Source organism: Purpureocillium lilacinum, assembly GCF_023168085.1.
Source record: "Purpureocillium lilacinum CBS 284.36 DNA, scaffold_6, whole genome shotgun sequence".
In the NCBI taxonomy this organism is placed as follows: Eukaryota; Fungi; Ascomycota; class Sordariomycetes; order Hypocreales; family Ophiocordycipitaceae; genus Purpureocillium; species Purpureocillium lilacinum.
Genome location: NW_027072116.1, coordinates 1,618,520 through 1,640,035, shown reverse-complemented (window position 1 = coordinate 1,640,035; position 21,516 = coordinate 1,618,520). Strand labels below are relative to the sequence as shown.

Genomic DNA, 21,516 nt, shown 5'->3' with positions numbered 1-21,516 from the left:
CGGGGGTGCGGTGTGGTGGGGAGTTTTTTTGGTGTTTACTTTGCGCCCGACCGGGACTAGTGCCCAGCGTTGTCTGGGACGAGGAGATCCAGTCGTTGCGGGAGCAGGGCTCCACTACCGGGTAGGCAACTCTTGTCCAGAAATGGCGGTCACATGCGAGCCAGCGCGCCCGGCGTCTTCCACCACACACACCCACGCCCACCCGACGCCCATCCGTCCCACTGCCGGGCTTCCGCGGGATAGAACGGTGCGGTCGGCACAGCGCATGACTTCATCTCGGCGCCCGCACTTCTCGAGAGACGCAAAAAGTGGGACGCGACATCCCGCCTGGCGTCCCGCCCAGCCCAGTCGGCTTCTTGGATGCTCATCCCACCAGTGACCACCACCAAAGCCACAAGGGACCTCGGCTCGAGCAAGGGGGAACCACTGCGGAATTCGATTGATCTTCGCCCTCACGTCTGTTAAATATCTTGGGACTCCAACTCGGCTTCGGGTGCTCGCGGGTTTGAACTGACGCCCTTTCCTCCCTTTTCCCTTTTCTTTTCCTTCTGAACTGCCTGTCTGTCACTGCGACCTCGAGCCCTCGCGGATAGCCTCACCCCATCGTCACTCCCTCACCCCAACCGCCTCAACCACCACTATCACCATCATCATCATCCTCTGCAGCCCGTCATCGCCATGGCAGCCAAGGCCCCCATCCCGCAGAACGACAATGTCGCCCACGCCCTCGCCGGCGCTGGCGGCGGCATCCTCTCCATGGTCCTGACGTGCGTTGGCCCACCGGCCCCGGCTAATCGCCTGACACTCTTGCGCCGGCGCAGACACTGACACCGTCCACCCCAGGTACCCGCTCATCACGCTGTCGACGCGGGCGCAGGTCGAGTCCAAAAAGGCAGAGACCAAGTTCGTCGAGGCCGTCCAGAAGATCATTGCCCGCGAGGGCGTCCCGGGCCTGTACTCCGGCATCAACTCCGCACTCTTCGGCATCAGCGTCACCAACTTCGTTTACTACTACTGGTACGAGTGGACCCGCGCCAGCTTTGAGCGCGCCCGCGCGAGCAAGAAGCTCTCCACCATCGAGTCCATGATCGCGGGCGCCATCGCCGGCTCGGCGACCGTCATCATCACCAACCCCATCTGGGTCGTCAACACGCGCGTCACGACCCGCAAGCAGGACGCCGAGGTCGACGGCGATGTCGAGGCCGGCACCGTCAAGCGCACCAAGGCGCCCTCCACCATCGGCACCCTCATGGCGCTGCTCAAGAACGAGGGCCCCCAGGCCCTCTTCGCGGGTGTCATCCCCGCCCTGGTGCTCGTCATCAACCCCATCCTCCAGTACACCCTCTTCGAGCAGATGAAGAACGCCGTCGAGAAGAGGAGGAAGATGACGCCCACCATCGCCTTCTTCCTCGGCGCCCTCGGCAAGCTCTTTGCTACCAGCGTCACCTACCCCTACATCACGGTCAAGAGCCAGATGCACGTTGCCGCCCACGGCAAGAAGAAGGAGGGCATGTCGCAGACCCTGAACCGCGTCATCAAGGAGGAGGGCTATGCCGGCCTCTACAAGGGTAAGCGAAGCTTCTGCATATTTTCTGTGTACGGGATGCTAACCAGTTGCTTCTCAGGCATCGGCCCCAAGGTCACGCAGAGCGTCCTGACGGCAGCTTTCCTGTTCGCCTTCAAGGACGTCCTGTACGAGCAGACCGTCAGGCTCCGCTCCCGCAAGAGCGCGTAAGCCTCTTACAAACACCAGTGGCCCCATGCGCGCACCGCTACCTTGCAAGCAGGGGCCCGCAAACCAGACAATACCACTAAGCTCCGAGAGCAAAGCCAGTGGATATTTAAAGACGTCGTCTTTATCAAGACGATGCGCTTGTATGATGACATATGCCAGAGGGAGTCAGATACCACGGAGAAGAGAGGCGTAAGAAAAGATTGGGCTCGGGGTTGGATACCACAAGATACATATCGCTACAATAGTCGTTATAGACCAATGTGGACTTTATTATGTACTGTAAAGCCTCCGCGGCACCCATCTTAGGGCGCCACCGGAACAATCTTTGGCACGATCCACCACTCGTGATATGCCTTGTCAGGGGTCGGTACCTCGGCCTTGATGCCCAGGGGGCCACCCTTGGAAGTCTGCCTCGACAGTGCCTTTTGCACGCTAGAAATCGCGATGCCCGCGGCTATGGTCGACCGCAGGGCGCCTTTAACCGACGCAGCCCACCGAGTGTGCGAGCCTACTGAGAAAGATTCCTTGGCCGACAGCTTGCTCAGCGCCTCGTAGCCCCGTTTGGCACCCGCCGCGGCCCTCTCTGCGTACTCTAACAGCTCCTGCGACGAAGACTCTGACTGCGTCACGCCTGCGGTGAACTCGTGAAAGTTGGGTAGTGCGGGGAAGCCGACGGCCACAAAGGGCTTCATGCGCAGGTCGTACCGCAGGTCGTCGTTGCTATACGGCCTGGGAGGCGGTTTGACCAAGTCGAGGCGGCCCAAGACCGTGTACAGGCAGCACAGCGCGTCAGAAAGCTCCCACGTCACGGCGGCGTCCAGAAGAGACAATCGCGTGTGGGCAAGTGATTTCTGCAGCTGTTCGTCGGCCATAGGGTCGGGTCTCTGCGGCTGAGATCGTGCCTCCTCGGCCTTGTGAACGATGAACCCCTTGATGCGCTCCGAATGCTGCAGGCGGGATTTGGATAGGTAGTTGAGGTACCAGTACATCCCGCCTAGTTCATCCGGTTGATATACCTCTAACTCGAAGCCCAGCTGCACGATCCATTCCATCTGCCGCAGCTTGTAGAGGTAGGTCCAGGATGATAATGACAGCGCATACGACTCAACGGGCGGGGCGCTCATCGATGGCTGATGCACCATGGGCTTCTCCTTTGTCTTGACTTGCAATATCTGGTCAATTTCCTCGGCCTCGACCTGGAGACTCTCCCACTCCCGGATGGTGTGGCATAGCGTCCGTCGTACCCGGCTCCTGTTCTGGCAAGCGGTCCTGAGAATGTCCAGAAACGGCTGGGCCGCTCGTTGTCTGAAGAACTCCATTTGCTGGGACATGGCGAACCGCGGATCTTGTACGGCCTCGATCTCGTCGTTGACGCGGTCCAGGAGTACGCTTGCGGGCAGGGAAATGATTGAAAAGTCATCGTCGAGGAGTTGGCGGATGCTCATGGATCCCAGGATTTCCATGGCGTTGAATAGGAAGGTCTGCAGCAGTGTTCTCACATAGACCAAAGGCTGAGGTTTCTTGGCCTGGAATGTAAGGACAAAGGTCTACCGACTGTCAGTATACTGTGCAATACTAGCGTCTTTGGTGAGGCGGCTCACCAGGAGACATTGGGAGTCGACATAGTCGAGGATACTGATGACTTCCAATCCATCTGCAAAGAGACGGCTCAAGTGGCCGAATGCGTCGTCGAATCCTAGCTCGACTATCGGCCGCGGAGGCATGGTGCTCGCGAGCTTCCGCTGCAGCTTTGCGCTGAAGGCCTCGTCGACCGGCTTGGCCAGGGCGTGGGTCGCGCTTATCTTAGGCAACACAGCTTGGGCCTCTTCCCAGGGCTGCCGTGCCTTTGCTGCGTCCTTGACATGCTGGGGGCACTCGGCTGCGTCCAAAAAGATCCGCCGCAGCTCTAGACGACTTGTGAGAGCGTCAGTCAGCTCCTCTCCGATTGAGGCACGCTGTGAGGTGAGGAGGCCCTTTGCTTCAGCCAATGCCTGTTGGATAACACTTGTGGGTATATTGATGAGGAGTGTGCGATGATACGTGTTTGTGACGAAATCCTCTTCCTGGATCCATAGTCAGCGTCGGTTGGTCGTTCAAAGAGTTCCGGTTAGCATGCCTCGTAGAAGTGCTCCGACTTGATGCGTTCATTGACATAGCCACATGCTTTGAGCATGCCAAGACAATACGCTCTCAGGACCTGGAGCATCGGCTGTCGGTTGGCGTCGAGCTTCCCATGGCGAACAAAGTAGGCCTGGTCTATCGAGGAAGGGACGGGCATCAGGAGGGCCTCGACGTAGACGCTGGTAAGGATTGTCTGTGCCAGAGGGTACCCCATGTGCCAGGACATCTGAACAAGTGTGAGACGAGCGACAATACAAGCTTCGAGAGAGAGCCAACCTCATGGCAAAGCAGCTGGTCCATGACACCGAGGACCTCCTGAGGATCCAGCGCACGTGATACGTCGAACAGCTCCTCAAACTCATCCCCAGGCTTGACGCAACCGCTGTCCATCTTTGGGTCCATGATCTGCTTTTGGTCAGACGGGCACGTCCATATGCTGATGGCCAGCGGGTTAAAACAAACCTCAAGGGCCGAGACAGACTCGAAGAGCGTGAAGAAGCCATCTTTAACCAGCTCACCCGGCGCCAGGGCTGCGAGGGATACATTTCAGCAACGTTCACGCGCGAGGGATTCTTCGTCTCTTACTCTTCGCAGCCTGGGCAAACTTTTGCGTTATGTCGACGGCGACTATGCCGGGGCTCGTGATGTTGGGCGGCGGCGACGGCTCTGGCTCGGCAACATCCTGGCCGAGCGAGAGCCTCGCGATCTCTGTTGCGGCGTGTCAGACCAGACCAGACCCGACCTGGGGGAAATTTTGGCGGCGGCGGCGGGAGCAGCCGGGACCCGCGAACGCACCGTCCGTTGCACCTATGCCATAGTCGGCCATTTCGAGGGACGTGCTGCTATAATAGGCCCCCCATGGGTGGCTGCGTTTGCTGCTGCTCCTGCGGCTGCGGCTGCTGTGGTGAGACGGAAAGCGATGGGGGGGAGCTTGGCTGGCGGGTTGGAGTTGGTGAGTGACTGAGTGTGAGTGAGTGACAAAGCGCGGGCGCTGGAATGACTGTGTCACAGAGGGGCCTCCTCCGCCTAAGACCACGGCAAAGCAAAAGTCAACGCCGGCAGCTGCGTCACCGACGACATCGGTCCCATGAATTTCATTTTCGAAATCAATTCTACTAGTACCAATACTTGGTGGTTTCACGCAAAATGCACCCGAATACTATTCACTGGCCTGCAGTCGAGCATCACGTCGAGGCACGACACGTTAGGTCGTAAGCCCGCCAATCTTGAACAACCGCACACCAGTCACCGTCACCAAGACAATTTCAAGGGGTCGTCTGCCTCCTGGTAGATTGTTGTTCATTGCAGCAATCGTTATGTTACAAGGGTAGAGGCGCCACGGGACCGAGCTACCCAGCCTCGCCGTGCTTGTCTATCGCTTCGAATGCATCCGCCGCCGTCCTTCGACTTCAACACGTCGCACGCCCCCAATATCCTCCGCTCAGTTTCTCATGGATCGATTCGATTAGGAGGAGGCGCTCTCGGCCATGGCGGCAGTGTTGGCGCTGGCGAGGTCCTTGATCTCGCCCTGCTTGCCACCCTGCGTGCGGTAATTTAGGCGTTAGCTGCGAGCCCACGCGACCCGTCCCGTCCCCTCGGCGTGCGTCGGCGACGTACCTGCCACTTAGCGAAGCGCAGCTCCATCTCGCCACGGCGCTCGGCGGCGATTCTCTTGTCCTCCTTGAGGCTGCGGCGGACAGCGCGGGCCGCGATGGCCAGGTAGCGGTTGTAACTGTTTCGGCGAGGCCTCGTTAGCTTCTTGCAACACCCCGTCTTTCGCTCGTCGGCTCGCGGCGCGTGGGGAGGGGTAAAATCGCGGTCGGCGCTCGGGGGGTGTCAATTGACGTACGTCAAGCCGGCGGCTTTCCACGCAGCAGTCATCTTGGCGGAATTGAGAGGTTGCGTTCGGGGTTGAGGATTGGGGGTGGTGATGTTGCCGACGGAACGCTCGCCAGAATTCATCGCGGCCCGGGTCAAGCCGGTGGGGCCTGAGGCATTCAGATCTGGCCGTGGCGGCACGTGACTTGACAAAGCGCTGTCTCAGCACGGCTTCCCCACTGTTGGCTGCCAGCCTGACTCTCAGCCCAGCTGAACCCTGGCAAGCTGTAGTATGGCGATGCCCAGATGGGATTAATTCGACGCCATGCTGCACATTGGCTTTCTGGCCAGCGGCCGATATGGAGCAGCCGTTAGCTGCAGGGACAAAAGCTTAACATGACCGAGGGCAGCAGGGGAAGGGTCTTTTCTTCTTATTCTTCGACGTGTTCCATACGCTCTTTTGCGGCTCGGTGCCTTGCACAGCCCTCTGGCAGAGGCTTCGTCGATCTTGGCTCCTGTGTCTGGATTCCTCATGCTGGCACCAGCCTTGAGCAAGCTCTTTCAACTTGAAGTTTTGAACGCTCTGTTGAGACGTAGACTCGTCCACGGCCCGCAATGTCGACGACACCAAGGGGGAGGCGTCGCCGCCCGCAGGAGTTTACCCTCCCAGACGGCAAGAAGGTCATAGTCTCGCTGCCCGAGGACATTGACGCCCTGCGACGAAAGTACAGCAACAACCAAGAGCTCCAGACCGAGGTGGTGATCCAGGGGTCTACAGAGCACGCCAACTACCTCCAACAGTCGCGGGAGCATCATGAGCGCCGCAAGGAAGCGCTGCGGAGCCGCCACGGGCCCGCCTTTGACGAGTGGGAAGACGTCAACGACCAGCTCAACTCCGTCACGGCCGAGCTGGAGCGCCTTTCCAACCAGCAATCCGGACTGGGCAGCAACTTTGGCAAGTTTGGCTTCGACGCGGCGATGCGCGCCTACGACAGCGAGCACGGCGGCGACGGTCCGGGCTCCTCGAGCGCCTCCGTCTTCTCGGAGGAGGCGCGTCCCGCCGAGACCACCAAGCTCTTCAAGAAGCCCGTCGTCAAGCAATGGTTCCATCGCGGGCTGCTGTGGCGGGCTTCAGAGCAGACCGAGGTCATGGCCATTGAGCTCTTCTTTGATCTTCTTTACGGTGAGATGAGACAGCCAGACCTGCTTTTTGTGATTTCTCTTCTGACTTGACTTAACTCGATGCAGTTGGAATTATCCACACCAACGGCGAGCACATGACGGAGGAGCCCAACGGCTACGAGCTGCTCCGCTTCTCCGTCACCTTCATCATGTCGTGGAAGGTGTGGACAGACATCACACTGACCCTGAGCTGGTTCGAGTCAGACGACGTCTTTACCAGGCTGGAAATCCTCTTCATGATTGCCTGTTTGCTTGCGTACGTGACCTCATCCCTGAGACGGTGACGGCGGACCAAACGCTAAATCGAGCAGATTCACGACCAACATGATAAACAGCTTCAGCGAGGACCCAAGTACGAATACTTACGTGCAGCTTGTAGCCTATTATCTGGCGGCGCGCATCTTCGCCGCCCTCCATTTCGCAATCACCGCCTTCACCCTCCCCATGGTCAAGGGCGTCATGATCTGCAACGTCTTCAACATACTCGTCCCGGCCGCGCTCTGGATCGCCAGCATTCACGTGGAGATGCCCGCGCGGCTGGGGCTCATCTGGACGGCCATTGCCCTCGACCTGTTCGGCTCGGGCATCTCGACCTCGCTGTTCCGATGGGCGCGGTCCCACGGCCAGGACTCGAGGCTGGGCGCCCGGCTGAACCGCTTCTTCGAGTTCTACCCGGCCATGAACATTGAGCACAGGGTGGAGCGGATGAACGCGTTTGTGTCTCTTGTGCTGGGATACTCGGTGGTCAGCATCTTGTTCCAGAGCGGCGGCGGGTACAGCATCAATGCGTTCCTGGGGAAGGCTGTGATGGGACTGGTCCAGGCCTTCATCTTCAACTGGATCTACTTTGACGTCGATGGGAAGAACCTCAATTTGCATGCAATCCGTCGGTCCGCCAATACTGGTAAGTCATACTTTCACAAGAAAACAAACATCTACATACAATGTGCTTGGGCTGACACTTCGGCAGCTATTCTTTGGCAGTTTGCCCACCTGCCCTTCATCATGGGCTACATCGTAGCCACTTCGGCCCTCACGACGCTGGTCCTGGCTTCAGACGTGGCGGACGCCAACCCCGCGGAGCTCGCGGAGCCCTACTCGGCGCATTCGGAGGACCACTTCGGCAACGCCGTCCGCTTCTTCTACTGCCAGGGCCTCGCCATCGCACTGCTCTCCATGACGGCCATCTCGCTGAGCCACGACCACCGCGCCCCGGCCACACTCCGCTGGGCGAAGCGGTACAGGCTGGCGAACCGCGTCGCCGTCTGCATCATCATGTTTCTGCTGCCGCTGGCGCACTCGCTCGACTCGCTCGAGCTCATCGGCACGACCCTAGGGCTGTCGGCCTGGGTCCTCATCGTGGAGCTGTTTGGCGACTCGTGCACGGACGATCCGTTTATCGGCGAGAAGGAGGGCTGCCACGTGCGGTACCTGGCGAGATGCAGCAAGAAGGACATGGAAAAGGTGGCGCTGGCAGAGCCCGATGCCCCGGGCGTTCGAGACGCAGACGTTTTTGAGCTCGACAGGCACGACAAGACGGCGGTCTAGAGGACCCTAGGCTCATACAACTAGACAAAGACATTGGTGGCGTATTTGGTATTATTCAAAAAGTGAGAGACAAAAGAGATCCCGTCTATGGGTCCCCTGAGGTTGACAACTTGCTAACAAAAACAAAAGAGGTATCTGCATTCAATCATCCGTCCGTCCGTCAGTCCAATCTTGGAATATTCCAGGGCCACGGCCTCCTCCCACGTTTACGAGCCGCCAGATGCAGCGCCCATAATGACAATCATCTGGTGCATCCTCCGGCGGTCCACCTCCTTCTTGAGCATGGTGATGCAGCTCGCAATGACAAACACCTCCATCTGGTGCGCCGCGCCCTTGGTGTCCGACCACCCGCGCAGGTCCATGGTCAAGCGCCCGCCGTTGCCGGCCGTGCTCCCGCGCGTGCCCCCCGTGCGCAGCTCCTCGTTGCGCACCAGCTGCGCGACGCGCCGCCGCCGCTCCTCCGTCTTGTTGCCCCCCGCGAGCGCCACCGTCGTGACGAGGTCCAGCACCAGCAGGCTGTTGGCGCCCGCGGCCTTGCGCTCCGCGCGGCTCGCGTACCGCCACTGGAAGGTGCCGAGGTGCGTGCGCATGTCCTGCGCGCGCGTGTGGCACCCCCGGTTGTGCACCTCGTAGACCTCGTCGCACGCCACGTCGCCGAGCAGCTCGATGCGCGGCGGGCGGTTGGGCCCGAAGCGGTACGTCGTGCTGCACAGGATGCGCTCGTCGGTGGGCTCGTCGCCCGCGCGCACCAGCACGCAGTTGCCGGACCCGCGCGTCGTCCGCAGCGACTCGTACGCCAGCGGGCCGACGGCGCCGTCGGGCAGCACGCTGTAGACGGGGATGGGCACCGGCTTGGTCGGGAAGGGCAGCGCGATGAGCGGCAGGCCCTGCGTGTCGATCTGGAAGGCGGCGGTGGCGGCGCCGAGGCCCGTGGCCCCGGGAGTAGCCGCCGCGGATGATGATGACGATGATGGTGTGTCGTTGCTGGCGACGGACTCGTACGCGGGGAGGGAGTCGACCGACGTGGTCGCCGAGGGCGCGTAGCCGCGCAGCTCGACGTACTCGCCGTCGGTGGCGTCCTGATACTCGGGCGGGAGGGAGGAGCGCCGGCGGCGGAGGAGAGAAGCCTTGCTCTCGGCAGTGTGAACCTCGACGCTCGTCATTGCTGCGGCGGGGTTTGTCGCTGGCGTTGACTTGTAGTAGAAGTGATCCGCGTGGATTGCGTAAATGCGAAAGGCGCGCTCTTGGCGTATGAGTGTATCTTTATATGTGATGTGCTCGGGTCTCGAGTTGAGGTTGATGTCGTGTAAGTCGGGGGCCCTAGGAGGAGACCACTTCCTGTGGGATCAGGTTGATGATGAAATGTGAAAGATGTCGGGTGCTGGTATGCCAAAGCTGCTTCTTGTATCGCAAGAAAAGCCCTTTCAGATATCTCCCCCAAGTCAACGTCCCGTCCGTCCCTCTATATACCCAAATCTCCCCCGGCGACAGTCTCGTCTGCATCGCATTCCCGCCGATCGTCACCAGCTCCCGCCTGCCTGTAAGTTCCAGTGGTGCTCACTGGCTCACAGCCAGTCATCAGCGGTGGTGGTGGCTGCGCCAGCGCCCCCCGCGCCCCCTTCTCCCCCGGGCCCGGACCCGCAATTCCCCAACGCGAAATACGGCGCCCCCTTCGGAATCGTCGTTTACCCTTTAAGCTCCCTGTACCGCCACCGCCGGCAGCCGCCCCCATTGGCCCGCTGCCGAAAATACGACGGATGCGAAGGCGACCGCGCCGGGCGGCGGCCCAGGTGCATCGCGAGGCAAAAACCTTCTAGAAGGTGGCTGTGCAACCTGACCTTTGGCAGGCGCCCAGCCAGGCACAAAGGCTGTAGCCATGCAAGCCATGTTCCCAAGACCCGTGTCATCGGCCGTGACGATGGGTTTCAACGCCCTGACAGGGATAGGAACACCGTGACAGTGCATGCTTTTGTCCACGGCCCGTCCGTGCGGGCCCGGAGCGGCACTCCCGTCCTGCAGGATGCCCACCCAAGTCCGCCGCCGTATTCGTCGGCTCGACGCACGACGTCACATGGGCACACGCAGGCTTGCGGAATCGCGGCACTGATATTGAGCACAGCCCGTCCCAGGGCGTGCCTGCCTGACCAAGACACTCAGTCCACCAACATTGCCCTCTGCCAACGCCAAACCACGGCCGCCCTCCGAAGACGACCGCGAGCCCGTATCGTACACAGCCAGGTCGATCCATCGCCAACACTCCTCACAACCTCTTTCCGAAGAACGTCATATCCCGGTCCAGCTGCTCGTCGACCCACATCGGCCACTGGTTATACAGCTGGTGCTCGAAGTCGACCCGCGCGTTGAGGTACTTGAGCCATCTCACGAACCCTGGATCCATATCGTTATCCTGCTTGATAGGCTTCTTCTCTCGCAGGTCATACTCCCGCTCTGTGATAAACGCCATGATCTGCGCCAGTGCGATCCAGTGCGTGTGCAGCAACACAATCGTCTGCCGGTTAAAGTTGATGAGCTCCTGGAACGAACCATGCGGCAGCATCATCCACCACGCATACTCTCTCGAGTTGGCCTTGTACGCTGTTTTCGACTCCAAGTCAGTCTCCAGATTCCAGACGACGTCGTATAAGTCAGGGGGGCGCACCGTCAAACGAGTTCGTATACAACTTCTCCGCAATCCCAATCAACTGCTCATAGTACTCCACCTCAATGGGGTCGAGACAGAGCGGCCGCAGATTCGAAATGGCTTCCACCGCGCCGTCCACCCATCCCCGCTCGATCAGCGGCATGTCCTGCATCAGCGGCGCCATCAGCTCGTTTTGCTTGTCGTCGAACAGCGTCGTGAATACGGGTTTTATGCCCTTGAACATCATTTGCATGCCCACGATCAGGATACCGCGTATGAACGTCATGTACTCCGCCAGCCCGTCATCCAGGCTCACAGACTGGAATGTCAGGGCGAAGCACGTCGCCACGAGCGCGTTGGCTTCCTCGTACGTCGTGTCGGTCCTCGACGACTCGGTGAGACGCTTCTTGATAGCTTTGATGGCCTTGATTCGGTGGTTCATCGCCGCCGTCACGAGGCTGCTATCCGTGGATGTGAGTGACGACGCTGCAAATCCTAGAATCGCATGCATCAAAAATTCATGCTGTTGAACCGAGTCAGCAGCCTTGTCCTAAGCAATCCAAGGTGATTTGCCACATACGTTGTGGGCTATGCAGGGGATCTCGTGCGTCCAGATCTCCTCCTGCTTTAGTGGGTGGTGGGGGTAGCACTGCGTTAGGAAGTGTTGGAAGAAGCGCATGTCTTGCAAGCTGAAGAGGGGGATTTGATTGTGAGGCTATTTCCAACGTCAATGTCGGTCACAGACTTTACACGGGAAGTGGACGCGCATGTCTTACCTGATGTGTGATTTGGGGCATGGAGGGGTATTCGCACTTGAGCCCGGTCTTGACGCAGTGACCGCAGGCCGGACGAGTCTCTTGACACTACTCGATGCTCAGCAAGGCCACTCACTTCTGTGCAGAACAAGCCTTGGCGTTTCGCATACCTTGATGCGCCGCCTCTTGCAGTTGTAGCACCCGCGGCGGCTCTTGGTGTGGCCCCGCCTCTCCAGCCTCTGCTTCTGCGTCGGCTGCCGACGTGCGACAGCGTCCGTGGCACCGCTCGCCGTGCTTCTGTTGTCGGAGCCGGAGCTGGGCGGCGTCAGCTTGCCCGACGACTCGGACAAGTGCCCGCCGGAATGGCCACCGTGCGACGGGTCATGAAAGGGAATGTCCTCGCCCTGGAGGAACGACGAATAGTCGAACTCGGGCGGTTCTGGGTACGACAAGAGACCCGGCGAAAACTGCTGCAAATCCATGGCTGCGATGTCACTGAGTATGCGAGCGGTGAGCGTTCTGAGCTGGCGGAGTCGCTGTGCGCGCCCGTCGGGGTTCGATCGCGAAATGCGAGGCAGAGGAGAGTCGATGGACTCATTCACGGTCGAAACCAGAAACGGACCCGGCAAGAGGCCATGGCCCGTCACGTGTAGCCAATCAATCCAGCCCTGCGAGCGAGTCTAAATGGGAGACGACGACAGCCGGAAGCCCCCTGGTCGGAGAGTTGATGCCAGAACCGTAAGAGTGGCAGTGAACCGGGCCATCAATACCCCGGCTACCATGGCATCATGCCCTCTTGCGCGGCGGCCATGAGGGGCTGCGGCGGTTCAGCCCAGTGGGCCACGCAACGCGCCACTTCTGCTGCCAGCCCGCGGCGAGCCTAGTTCGTTGCGCTGTCGCCTGCCGGAAGGAGGGTGGGAGGTCCCTGGAACGCGGCTTGGGGCTGCGCTGTGGTTGACGACGCCCGGCCGGTAAGGGCTGTGGGGGCTTCTTCGGTGGGTTCGGTCGGTGGGTTCGATCGCCCGTCTGATGGCGGTGGGCGAGGGTTCGAGCCTTTGAGGATGCCTTCTGTTCTGCCAGGTGGCGTGCCGGTCCAGAGAGAGACGTTGTGCCGCCAAGTGACAGCTCAGCCCAGTCCTTGCCATCCTTGCCATCCTTGCGACAACATGTCCTGCTCGTCTCGCGGCATATTCAGCCCTGTTGGAAAGCCGGCCGGCTCTCGCTGACTCCAGACCCGTGCAGACTGCAGAGAATCGCAGGGCGCGGGACAAGGTTGCGGCTAGCGTCGAGCGGCGTCGATCACTCTTCTGTGCAGAAACCAAGTGCTGATGTTCAGATCCCATCGGTCATTGGCTTTGATAGACGAAGCAGGTCTTGGCGGACAGCGATACAGTCACACGCAACGAACTTTTGGATCGCGGAGTGGTGGCAGCTATGGTCAGTGACCACGCAACACGAAGGGGCAAGCAGATGATGGCGCTCTCGATTCATGGCAGCCTGGTGGCCTGGCAGGTACCGGCGCACATTGTGTCTCCAATCGGCAAGACCAAGGCACCATCACGTTGCGCCTTCTCCAGCTGCCAGTAAGCAGACAGCAGGCACCGCTGAGGAACACCGCGCTAGCACAAAACGAGCATCAACGTTGCATTACGCGAAGCTGTGCCAACTCCAACGGCTCGACCAGGTTTGGACTACCCTGCACGACCGCGAATGAATGTTAGCAGGAAGAAAGGCATGCTTCGGCCTCAAATCGGTGAGGCTCCTCGTTTACCAATTGCGGTAAGGCGAGGGCGTCTGCACACGCGTTCAAGAGTTCACAGCCGGGAGCACCACTCATTCACACGGTATTATGCTGCTTCTACTCGTAACTTGACTTGACATGCTTTGTTCTTCATCTTAACGTCAGTCCAATACCCTTCGCTCTGCGGCGTGCATATCTGCAACGTCTCAAGCCTTTCTATATGGGTAAGTAGCACATCCGCATCGCACTTTTGGTCGTCGCCAACCCGTCCCATCCATCGTCTATCGAGTTTCGGGGTCCATCGCCAGGTTGTGGAGCCTGATAGGTGACGTGTTAGCAGACTGTTTGACAGCATGATCCATGGGAATGTATCTCACCCAACATCTTCACGGTGCTCGGGGCTGCGAGGCTCCATCCTGACAGTAACGGGTGTCGTCCTGCCGCCGTTTCCATTAACAACGGGCGAACCGTCGGCGGCCGTTCCGACCGGCCCGCTGTTGCCAGCGGTGGCTGGTTGATGCGCCCCCTCGACGGCGACAGTCTTGGACTTTTTGCCCCGCATCTGGTTCAGGTGGTCGAAATAGCCATCCGGAACTGGGGTCTTGTACTTGCCGCAGAAGACACCCACTTCAAAGTCCTTGATCTGGTTTTGCGGGGACGCTTCCGTGCACGCGGCTTTCAGGTCTTGCAGATCCTGATAGATGACGTCGTCTGCCTTGATGTGCCTCGCAATATCATGCCTTGTCTTCTCATGCGCGATGAGCTCCTGTGGGCTGGCCAGGTCGATACCGTGCTGGTCCGTGTCAGCTTCTGTGTCTTGTTTATACAGTTCAGGAAACGCTTACAATGTGGGGATGCGTGATGGGCGGAGCGCAGCTGGCGAAGATGACTTTTCGCGCACCAGCTTCCCGCGCCATGCTGACAATCTCCCTGCTGGTCGTGCCGCGGACGATGGAGTCGTCAACCAGACAAACCACGCGGCCCTGAAACTCAGAGTCCATGGCACTCAATTTCCTGCGCACACCCTTCTCGCGAGCCTTTTGTCCAGGCAGAATGAACGTCCGATACACGTATCTGTTCTTGACAAATCCGTTGGAAAACGGCTTGCCAAGCTGCTCCGAGACAATCGCCGCGGCCGTGTTGCTCGTCTCAGGGACGGGAATGATCACGTCGATGTCGTTGATGCCATCCTCTCCAAGCGTGTCCTTGAGCTTTTGGGCCAGCTTGACGCCCATGTTCTGTCGGCTCTGGTGGATCGAGATGCCATCCATGACCGTGTCGGGCCTGGCAAAGTAGACGTACTCGAAGATGTCCGGCGAGTAGGCCAGCCTCTCGGCAACCTGGTGGAATTGCGGCTTGCCGCCCTTCTGAATGAAGACCGCCTCACCGGGGAGAATGTCGCGCATGTTCTTGAAGCCCAGCTGGCGAAGCGCAATGCTCTCGGATGCCAACATGTAGTCGGTGCCGCCCTCGACGGTGGTGGAGGGCCGGATGCCCATGATGAGCGGTCGGATGCCATAAGAATCCCGGAAGGCAAAGATGCCAAAGCCGGCGATCATGGCCGTCACGGCCCATGCGCCCTCGCACTTCTCATACGTACGCGACAGAGCCTTGAAGATGTCGTCAACATTCACTCGCGCCTTGCCGGTGTCGTTGAGGGCGTTGGCGAAAACGTTGAGCATCAGCTCGCTGTCGGAGTCGGTGTTGACATGGCGGTGAGCCTCCTGGTCGAGGAAGCGGCGCAACTCTGGGGCGTTTGTGATGTTGCCGTTATGGGAGAAGCTAACCTGATCAGTGCCTGCCGGGCCGGATTATTCGACGAAGGAAACGTACCAGATGCCGTAAGGCGAGTTGACGTAGAATGGCTGAGACTCGGCGCTCTTTGTGGCAGTCAGTAGCTGTTGGATATAACGCGGGATGCAGCACAGTGTCACCGGTGCTCCCAACCTCTGGAGGCAACATACCGAGCTGGTTCCCGCGGTAGGGTAGCGGAGGTGGGCGATGCCCATGTATCCGGGCAGATCGGCACAACGCTTGCCATCAGCAAAGACCTGGTGCTGTTAGTGACATATCCTGAGAAGCCATAGGCGCAACGTGCCTTGGCTACCATGCCATTGCCCTTGCACTGGTATATCCTGCCACCAGACCCGCAGGTCGTGATGCCGCAAGCATCCTGACCTCGGTGCTGGAGGTAGTAGAGGCTCTCGTGCAGGTCAACGGCCGCCTCGACGCCGGGCGAGTCGGTGTCGGCAAGGATGAGACCGACGATGCCGCACATTTTTTGGTTCGGTCGGGAACGCTCGGGATGATGCTGTCGACGGCTTCGGACGATGCGACGGGGAGGAGATCTGCTCTGTCACGGAAGAAAGCGCTAAGCGACGAGTTTGACGTGCAGTGATGCTGGCTGGTGGCGCAAAATGTTGAACTCGACGGGGCGGATGCTCGATGGCGGCGCCGAAGTCGCTGGTGGTCGATGGCGATGGCCCTGGGGTGAAACCCGGTGGCTACAGAGGGACTGAACGGGATGAAAGCCGAGAGAGAGAGACGAAGGCCTTGGAAAGACCACGATCAGGTCGTCGCGATTGCTTGAGCGCGGATGCGTTGAACGGAGAAGGGAGATTACGGCTCGAGGAGCGGGACCTGGAGCCTGGTGGAATTGTCCATGCTTGGGCTGGGGCCCGAACATTCTGGCGGCGACAAATTTTTGGCACTTTCCACGTTGGAGGGGTTCTCTCTGCGCGCACTGCAGGAGCCGCCGCCGCCGACGCGGGGCCAAACGCTAACCCGCTCGCTAACCCCCAATGGCGGGCCCAAGGGGAAAGTGAATCTTATCGGGACGCCTTGCGAGCTTATCCATTGGCCAGGCCGGGGCGTCGGGACCCGGAACCCCTTGCCGCTGGAAACCGCGTGCGTGTGTGCCTTCCCGCCGGGGCCGCGACGCGTGAGCCGGGCCCGGATGGCTTGCATCGAGGGCAGGAGAGGCGTCGATGCAACCTGCCAAAGACCCGAGGTGACGCTGCATCTGCCAAAAACAAGCCACTCCGTCGCTGTGTCACCAAAGACCATTTGGCGGGGTCCGTCACCTTTTTTGTTCTCTTACACGGGCATCTCGTTCCGTGGTGTGACGCTGTGACCGACCTCTTAACTTTGACTACTTCATGAATCGCATTGATGACACCAATCCACTACAGAGTTCGCCACGCCTTACTATGGGAAGCGGTCTTTGCAGAGACAGAGAGAGGCCTTTTGCGCCGCCTACGACGATGGATTCTTTGCCCTGCATGATGCATTGAGCAACTCGAAACCCTGCCCGTCGTCGTTTCGAAGCTCACACCTATTTCCCCATCACCCACAACTGAATATAATTGATGAGACTAAAGCCATCAGGCAGACGGAAGACGTCTTTTCTATCTGATGAGCTGGTTCGCATAGCATTTTGCACCTGCGGCGCCGGGTACATGTGTTGCCTCAAACACAGTCGCCGATGAGTCGATAAATATGACCATGCTCACATCAGGACGGCACCTTCAACACGAGACACCTACGCATCGGCGTGCTGGGGGTAGCATCGTGTCACCTGCGCCCCAAGGCACACTGCAACCTTGTCACACCGCCGCCGAGAACCGTCGCCGCACAAGCCTCCCACTACGGCGCGGCATGAGGTCACACGGCGCGGGGTCACCTTGGACTCCAGATCCAGGTTGATCGCCCAGCCCCGACGTTCCAAAATGCTGTTCAGACTTCGGAGCCTCTGCGGTCGGGGCGGCCACAACACTTGGCAAACAGACACGGCAACAGTCTCGGCTGTAGGCGATGCGCTTTGCTCGGCAGGCAGACCCCACCTCGAGCCGCCCGGTTTAGTTGACCACAATTGGGCTTTCGCGATTTGAAGGCATCGCGAGCGTCCCGTGCAGTGGTCGAATAATTGTCGAAACAGTCTCTAGCACTGGCCAAGTCCTCGCTCTTCAACAGCCTCGACAAGGGTGTTGCTTAGCCAGGGAGAGATCAGAACGCTGCAATCGAAATTGCGCTCATAGTGACGACAGAAATCGTCAATGCCACACGAACAGCACTTCGACAGGATCGCCTTCTGTCAATGCCCTGCTTGGCAACGATTTCGCTCCCTCCTGAGTCCCTGAGCTCTGCCAAGAGCCAAGCTAAGACGAGAGACAGACGTCTTCCGGCCGAAGGCTGTCCTCGAAACGGTGAAGACATGGGCAACCGTGTTGGTCCTGGGAAGCTCTCGTCACCTCGAATGTAAGCGATTGGTCCCGCGCTGGAAAAAAAGTAGGCACTGTTGGCTTCCCCTTGAAAAGCTGGCCGTCCTTAATAAGTTGATACAGAAGATGTGACACGCTGGTGCCAAAACTTTGCAATTTGCTCCTCCTCAAGCGCCACGCGTTCATCGCGCCAGAGACTCCCGAGGAGGCAAAGGGCTCTGCGCGGCCTGGATGAACAGGCAACGTACGGTATTGCACTACACTCGTACTGTTCTGTGCGACGAGGAGCCCAAGTGCCTGACGCGGCCGCGTCTCGTCTTGCTTGGAGATGTGACATGTCGCATGCGATAGAGATGCTGTGACGGGTTGGCCGAGGCCACGGCCGGGTCGACGATTCGCTTATCCATGAGCAGCTCGGACGAAGGCCGGGCTTCGATCGCGACACGGAACGGGAAGAAACCGTGCCCCTTGAAGATGGTGGTTTTGCCGAAAGAGATCCGATGCTGGCCCTGACGCCGTCAAAACTTACTTACAGGAAGGGTAGGAGCCGTATCCGTCGGGGTTCGGCGGCCAGTTGACCAATGGAGCGGCCCGAAGCGCATACGTCGGTTCTCGGATCGCACGGGCGCGCGGCTCCTTGGACCATTTGTTTTATGACAAGTGCCATCTGAACGGGGCTGTTTGCTTGTGGAGGCCGCATGGCAAGGCAGGGAAATCATCATGGAGGGACAGAACCAACGGCGGCTGGCGGCCATAGGTCGCTTTCCGTGGCGGTGGGTGCATCACCTCTCCGCACGTGGCCGCCCGAAGGATCGACACACCAGCCTGTAGAGCAGACCCGGCGACTCGAGCGAGCGTGATGCTGGGCGCAAAGGCTGCGCTGCATACGAAGCAGCATTGGCGAGGCGGATGCGACTGCAGCGCGTCGGCAGTTGCGGACTCGGTCTCCGGTGCTGCGCTGCGCTGCGCTGCAACACAGAAGTTGCCGAGCTGGGGTGTCGATGCCTCAGGTAAAAGTACGGAGCTTCCAGGTTGTCACTCTCCTGGCAGCGATGGATGCATCACGGATGGCATGAGGTGCCACACGCGAAAGGGGGCGCGGACCAACCAGAGGCTTGTGCCTGGCAGCAGTGGCGGTGCCAACGTCCAACGCTGGTCCCTTGATGTGATCTCCTGCCGGGGGGGTCGACTGGTTTCTACATAATAGTGGAGGGGGGCTCCAGCACTCCATCTAGCTCCCCTTGCAGCGGCGAGCCGGCGGGGCGCGTGCTGCAGCTGCATGCCTGAAGGCTTCCAGCAGCATGGCGGCGTTCCAGGTGCCAGGGTCCCTAAAAGTAGGTGCTGCAGGGTCAAATTGCCCCACCATGGACGAGGACCCCGGCCCGCTGCCCGTCGACGACGACATCCGCCCATTCGGCGACGGCACCGTTGCACAGACACGTCCTGGGTTTGCTTCACAGCGGCCAGAGACGCAGCTCCGGCGTACCGGGCGCGGCGGCTTCGATTTAGTACAGCTGTTGGTTCGTCTTACAGGCAGGCGCCCGCCCAGGAGCAACCTGGAACTGCGCGATGCCCTCTCGCGAGGTGAACTCGGCCACGCCGCCGAGCTTGGTCGCTCAAGGCTTGGAGGAGCACCAGGCGCCGCCTCATGCGTCCTCGTGTTCCCCGAGTCGCATCAACAAGTGCCTCTAGTCTCGGTATCCCGTGTTTCCTTCTGCACCTGCCGACGTCACCAGAACGTCGGCTGCCAGCCCGATGCGCGGCCGACCGTGGAGGCAGGGTCCTCCCCACGGCCCTGCCCGCGTGGCCGTGACGCCTCTTCTTCGGCGCGAATGCTGGCGCGCTCGTGCCGGATAGCAAACCCGGTGGCAGCTCCGCCGCTTTTGTTGCGAGCGGTCAGTGCCTCCAGAGTGCTTTGTGCCATGGGCGCCTCTTCCGCAGAGGGCACAGGCCATGACCCACGGGCTTCGTCAAGAGGACCCGGCCTGGATGCGACGTCTTCTTGACGAGAGGCATGGCGATGAGCAGATACAGTACTGTATCCTTCCTGTACATACGGATTAAGGAGTAATGCGCAATATCATCCGCCATACAGACCATGCTGTGCCTGCCTGATGCGCAGTACTGGATCGTACCTAAGGTACCTTAGGTAGGGTACCTCATAGGTACTGCGCAACCGGGCAGGTCGCAAGTGCTCAGTGTTCGATCCAACCGCAGCTGCCCTGTTCAGGAGCGGCGGCCCTTTCACAGCTGCCCAGCACCCAACAACGGTCCGCCTCCTGCCTTACCCGGAGGCTCGCCTTCGGTACCCTATTGTCTCCTGCCTTCGCACTTCCTCCTCTTTTCTCCCCTCTTTTCTCTCCTCTACTCTCCATCATCGTTTCTTTCGATTATATATTTGCGCACTCCTTCGCCCTCTCGTCTGTGACAGCCTTTCTCTTCGATCACCGACAGCTTCGCCTTGACCGCAGTTGTCTTCCCGTTCGCCTTTTGTGCCATCGTTCCCTTCCCTTCAATCTCCTGCAATTTTCCGTTCAAACTCTAGGTGAGAGTGAATCACATATACATACCTAATGCTTTATTAGACGCAGCAACAAAGAGACAAGGCTGATCACAACTCGCGGCTTAGACTTGGAAACAGTCCGATTCACTCACAATGCTCGCCAAAACCATTCTGGCCCTAGGCGCTCTTGCCTCCTTCGCCGAGCAGACCATTGCTCTCCCATCCGACTACCACGTCAGCATCGTCCGCGACGAGGTTGATGTGACCGCCAAGATTGAGGTGAACACTGGCAAGGACCATAGCACCGATGGAGCTCCGGCCGAGGTGCTCGAGGCCCTCGCAACCAGAGGCGAGGGTAATGGCAACGACACGTCGATCGGGTCGATGCCCTTCTCCAAGCGCGGCCTGGCTTACAACGACGCTGGCATGGCTAATGCCCTTGGCGGCGCCTGCAAGAAGTGCGGCTGGGGCTGGAACTGGGACCAGACCCCTAATGGCTTGGACGGCCGATACAGCTTTGTTCCCATGCTTTGGGGAGACCGCCCCGTCCACACTAACCGCTGGGCTGCCAATGCTCAGAAGGCCATCCAGAACGGCGCCAAGGCCTTCCTCAGCTTCAACGAGCCCGACAACGGCGGCCAGTCCAACATGTCGCCCCAGGCTGCCGCCGAAGCCCACATCAAGTACATGAACCCTTATGCCGGCAAGGTCAAGATTGGCGCTCCGTCCATCACCAACAGCGGCGCCTCCAACCAGGGCGTCAACTGGCTCAATGCCTTCTTCAAGGCCTGCAATGGTCGATGCAGGGTCGACTTCTGCCCCGTCCACTGGTACTCGGACGCTCAGTGGGCCGACACCCTCATCACTCACATCAACTCCGCCTCCAAGGCTTGCAGCGGCAAGCCCGTCTGGCTTACCGAGTTCGCCCCCACCGGCGGCGACGTCAACGGCTTCCTCCGCAAGATGCTCCCCAAGCTCGACGCCCTCGGCTCCCTCGATGCCTACTCGTACTTCATGGTCGCCCAGGGCAAGCTCATGTCCGGCAGCCGAAGCCTGAGCAGCTCCGGCCAGCTCTACGCCACCCTGTAAGGCACCACGACGCGCATGGGCCCGGCTGTTGGTTTGTACACTAGCTAGACGCCGTCCGGGTGTTCTACTTTTCTTCAAGGATATATTCGCGATTGTCAAGTCGCACGGCCCGTGGCAAGCTCATATTTTCGCCGTACATGTTCGACCCATCATCTTCAGCGCC

At 59.7% G+C, this 21,516-nt stretch overlaps 8 protein-coding genes across 8 annotated transcripts; 3 read left to right on the top strand and 5 right to left on the bottom strand.

Moving 5' to 3' along the window:
• Positions 1-678: 678 nt before the first annotated feature.
• On the top strand, positions 679-1,735 carry PLICBS_008399 (uncharacterized protein; the record flags this gene model as incomplete). Its single annotated transcript, XM_018324085.2, has 3 exons — positions 679-767; positions 844-1,568; positions 1,626-1,735. The coding sequence occupies 3 exons, from the start codon at positions 679-681 to the stop codon at positions 1,733-1,735; spliced, it is 924 nt and encodes a 307-aa protein (XP_018177264.2).
• Positions 1,736-2,037: 302 nt separating this feature from the next.
• Positions 2,038-4,682, bottom strand: PLICBS_008398 (uncharacterized protein; the record flags this gene model as incomplete). Its single annotated transcript, XM_065601387.1, has 7 exons — positions 2,038-3,282; positions 3,337-3,649; positions 3,871-4,082; positions 4,133-4,261; positions 4,319-4,386; positions 4,442-4,564; positions 4,652-4,682. 7 exons carry the CDS (start codon positions 4,680-4,682, stop codon positions 2,038-2,040), a joined length of 2,121 nt encoding a protein of 706 aa, XP_065457459.1.
• Positions 4,683-5,321: 639 nt separating this feature from the next.
• Positions 5,322-5,818, bottom strand: PLICBS_008397 (ubiquinol-cytochrome c reductase core subunit 1; the record flags this gene model as incomplete). Its single annotated transcript, XM_018324087.2, has 3 exons — positions 5,322-5,396; positions 5,474-5,588; positions 5,706-5,818. 3 exons carry the CDS (start codon positions 5,816-5,818, stop codon positions 5,322-5,324), a joined length of 303 nt encoding a protein of 100 aa, XP_018177266.1.
• A 471-nt stretch (positions 5,819-6,289) lies between these two features.
• On the top strand, positions 6,290-8,404 carry PLICBS_008396 (uncharacterized protein; the record flags this gene model as incomplete). The annotated part of the gene is made up of 4 exons (XM_018324088.2): positions 6,290-6,857; positions 6,923-7,112; positions 7,168-7,760; positions 7,827-8,404. 4 exons carry the CDS (start codon positions 6,290-6,292, stop codon positions 8,402-8,404), a joined length of 1,929 nt encoding a protein of 642 aa, XP_018177267.2.
• Positions 8,405-8,610: 206 nt separating this feature from the next.
• On the bottom strand, positions 8,611-9,567 carry PLICBS_008395 (uncharacterized protein; the record flags this gene model as incomplete). The annotated part of the gene is made up of 1 exon (XM_065601386.1): positions 8,611-9,567. One exon carries the CDS (start codon positions 9,565-9,567, stop codon positions 8,611-8,613), a length of 957 nt encoding a protein of 318 aa, XP_065457458.1.
• A 1,097-nt stretch (positions 9,568-10,664) lies between these two features.
• On the bottom strand, positions 10,665-12,282 carry PLICBS_008394 (uncharacterized protein; the record flags this gene model as incomplete). The annotated part of the gene is made up of 5 exons (XM_018324090.2): positions 10,665-10,999; positions 11,064-11,568; positions 11,626-11,760; positions 11,822-11,908; positions 11,971-12,282. 5 exons carry the CDS (start codon positions 12,280-12,282, stop codon positions 10,665-10,667), a joined length of 1,374 nt encoding a protein of 457 aa, XP_018177269.1.
• A 1,540-nt stretch (positions 12,283-13,822) lies between these two features.
• Positions 13,823-15,819, bottom strand: PLICBS_008393 (amidophosphoribosyltransferase; the record flags this gene model as incomplete). The annotated part of the gene is made up of 6 exons (XM_018324091.2): positions 13,823-13,859; positions 13,919-14,334; positions 14,387-15,323; positions 15,375-15,421; positions 15,506-15,592; positions 15,649-15,819. The coding sequence occupies 6 exons, from the start codon at positions 15,817-15,819 to the stop codon at positions 13,823-13,825; spliced, it is 1,695 nt and encodes a 564-aa protein (XP_018177270.2).
• Positions 15,820-20,417: 4,598 nt separating this feature from the next.
• PLICBS_008392 (uncharacterized protein) lies at positions 20,418-21,353 on the top strand (the record flags this gene model as incomplete). The annotated part of the gene is made up of 1 exon (XM_018324093.1): positions 20,418-21,353. The coding sequence occupies one exon, from the start codon at positions 20,418-20,420 to the stop codon at positions 21,351-21,353; it is 936 nt and encodes a 311-aa protein (XP_018177272.1).
• Positions 21,354-21,516: the final 163 nt, after the last annotated feature.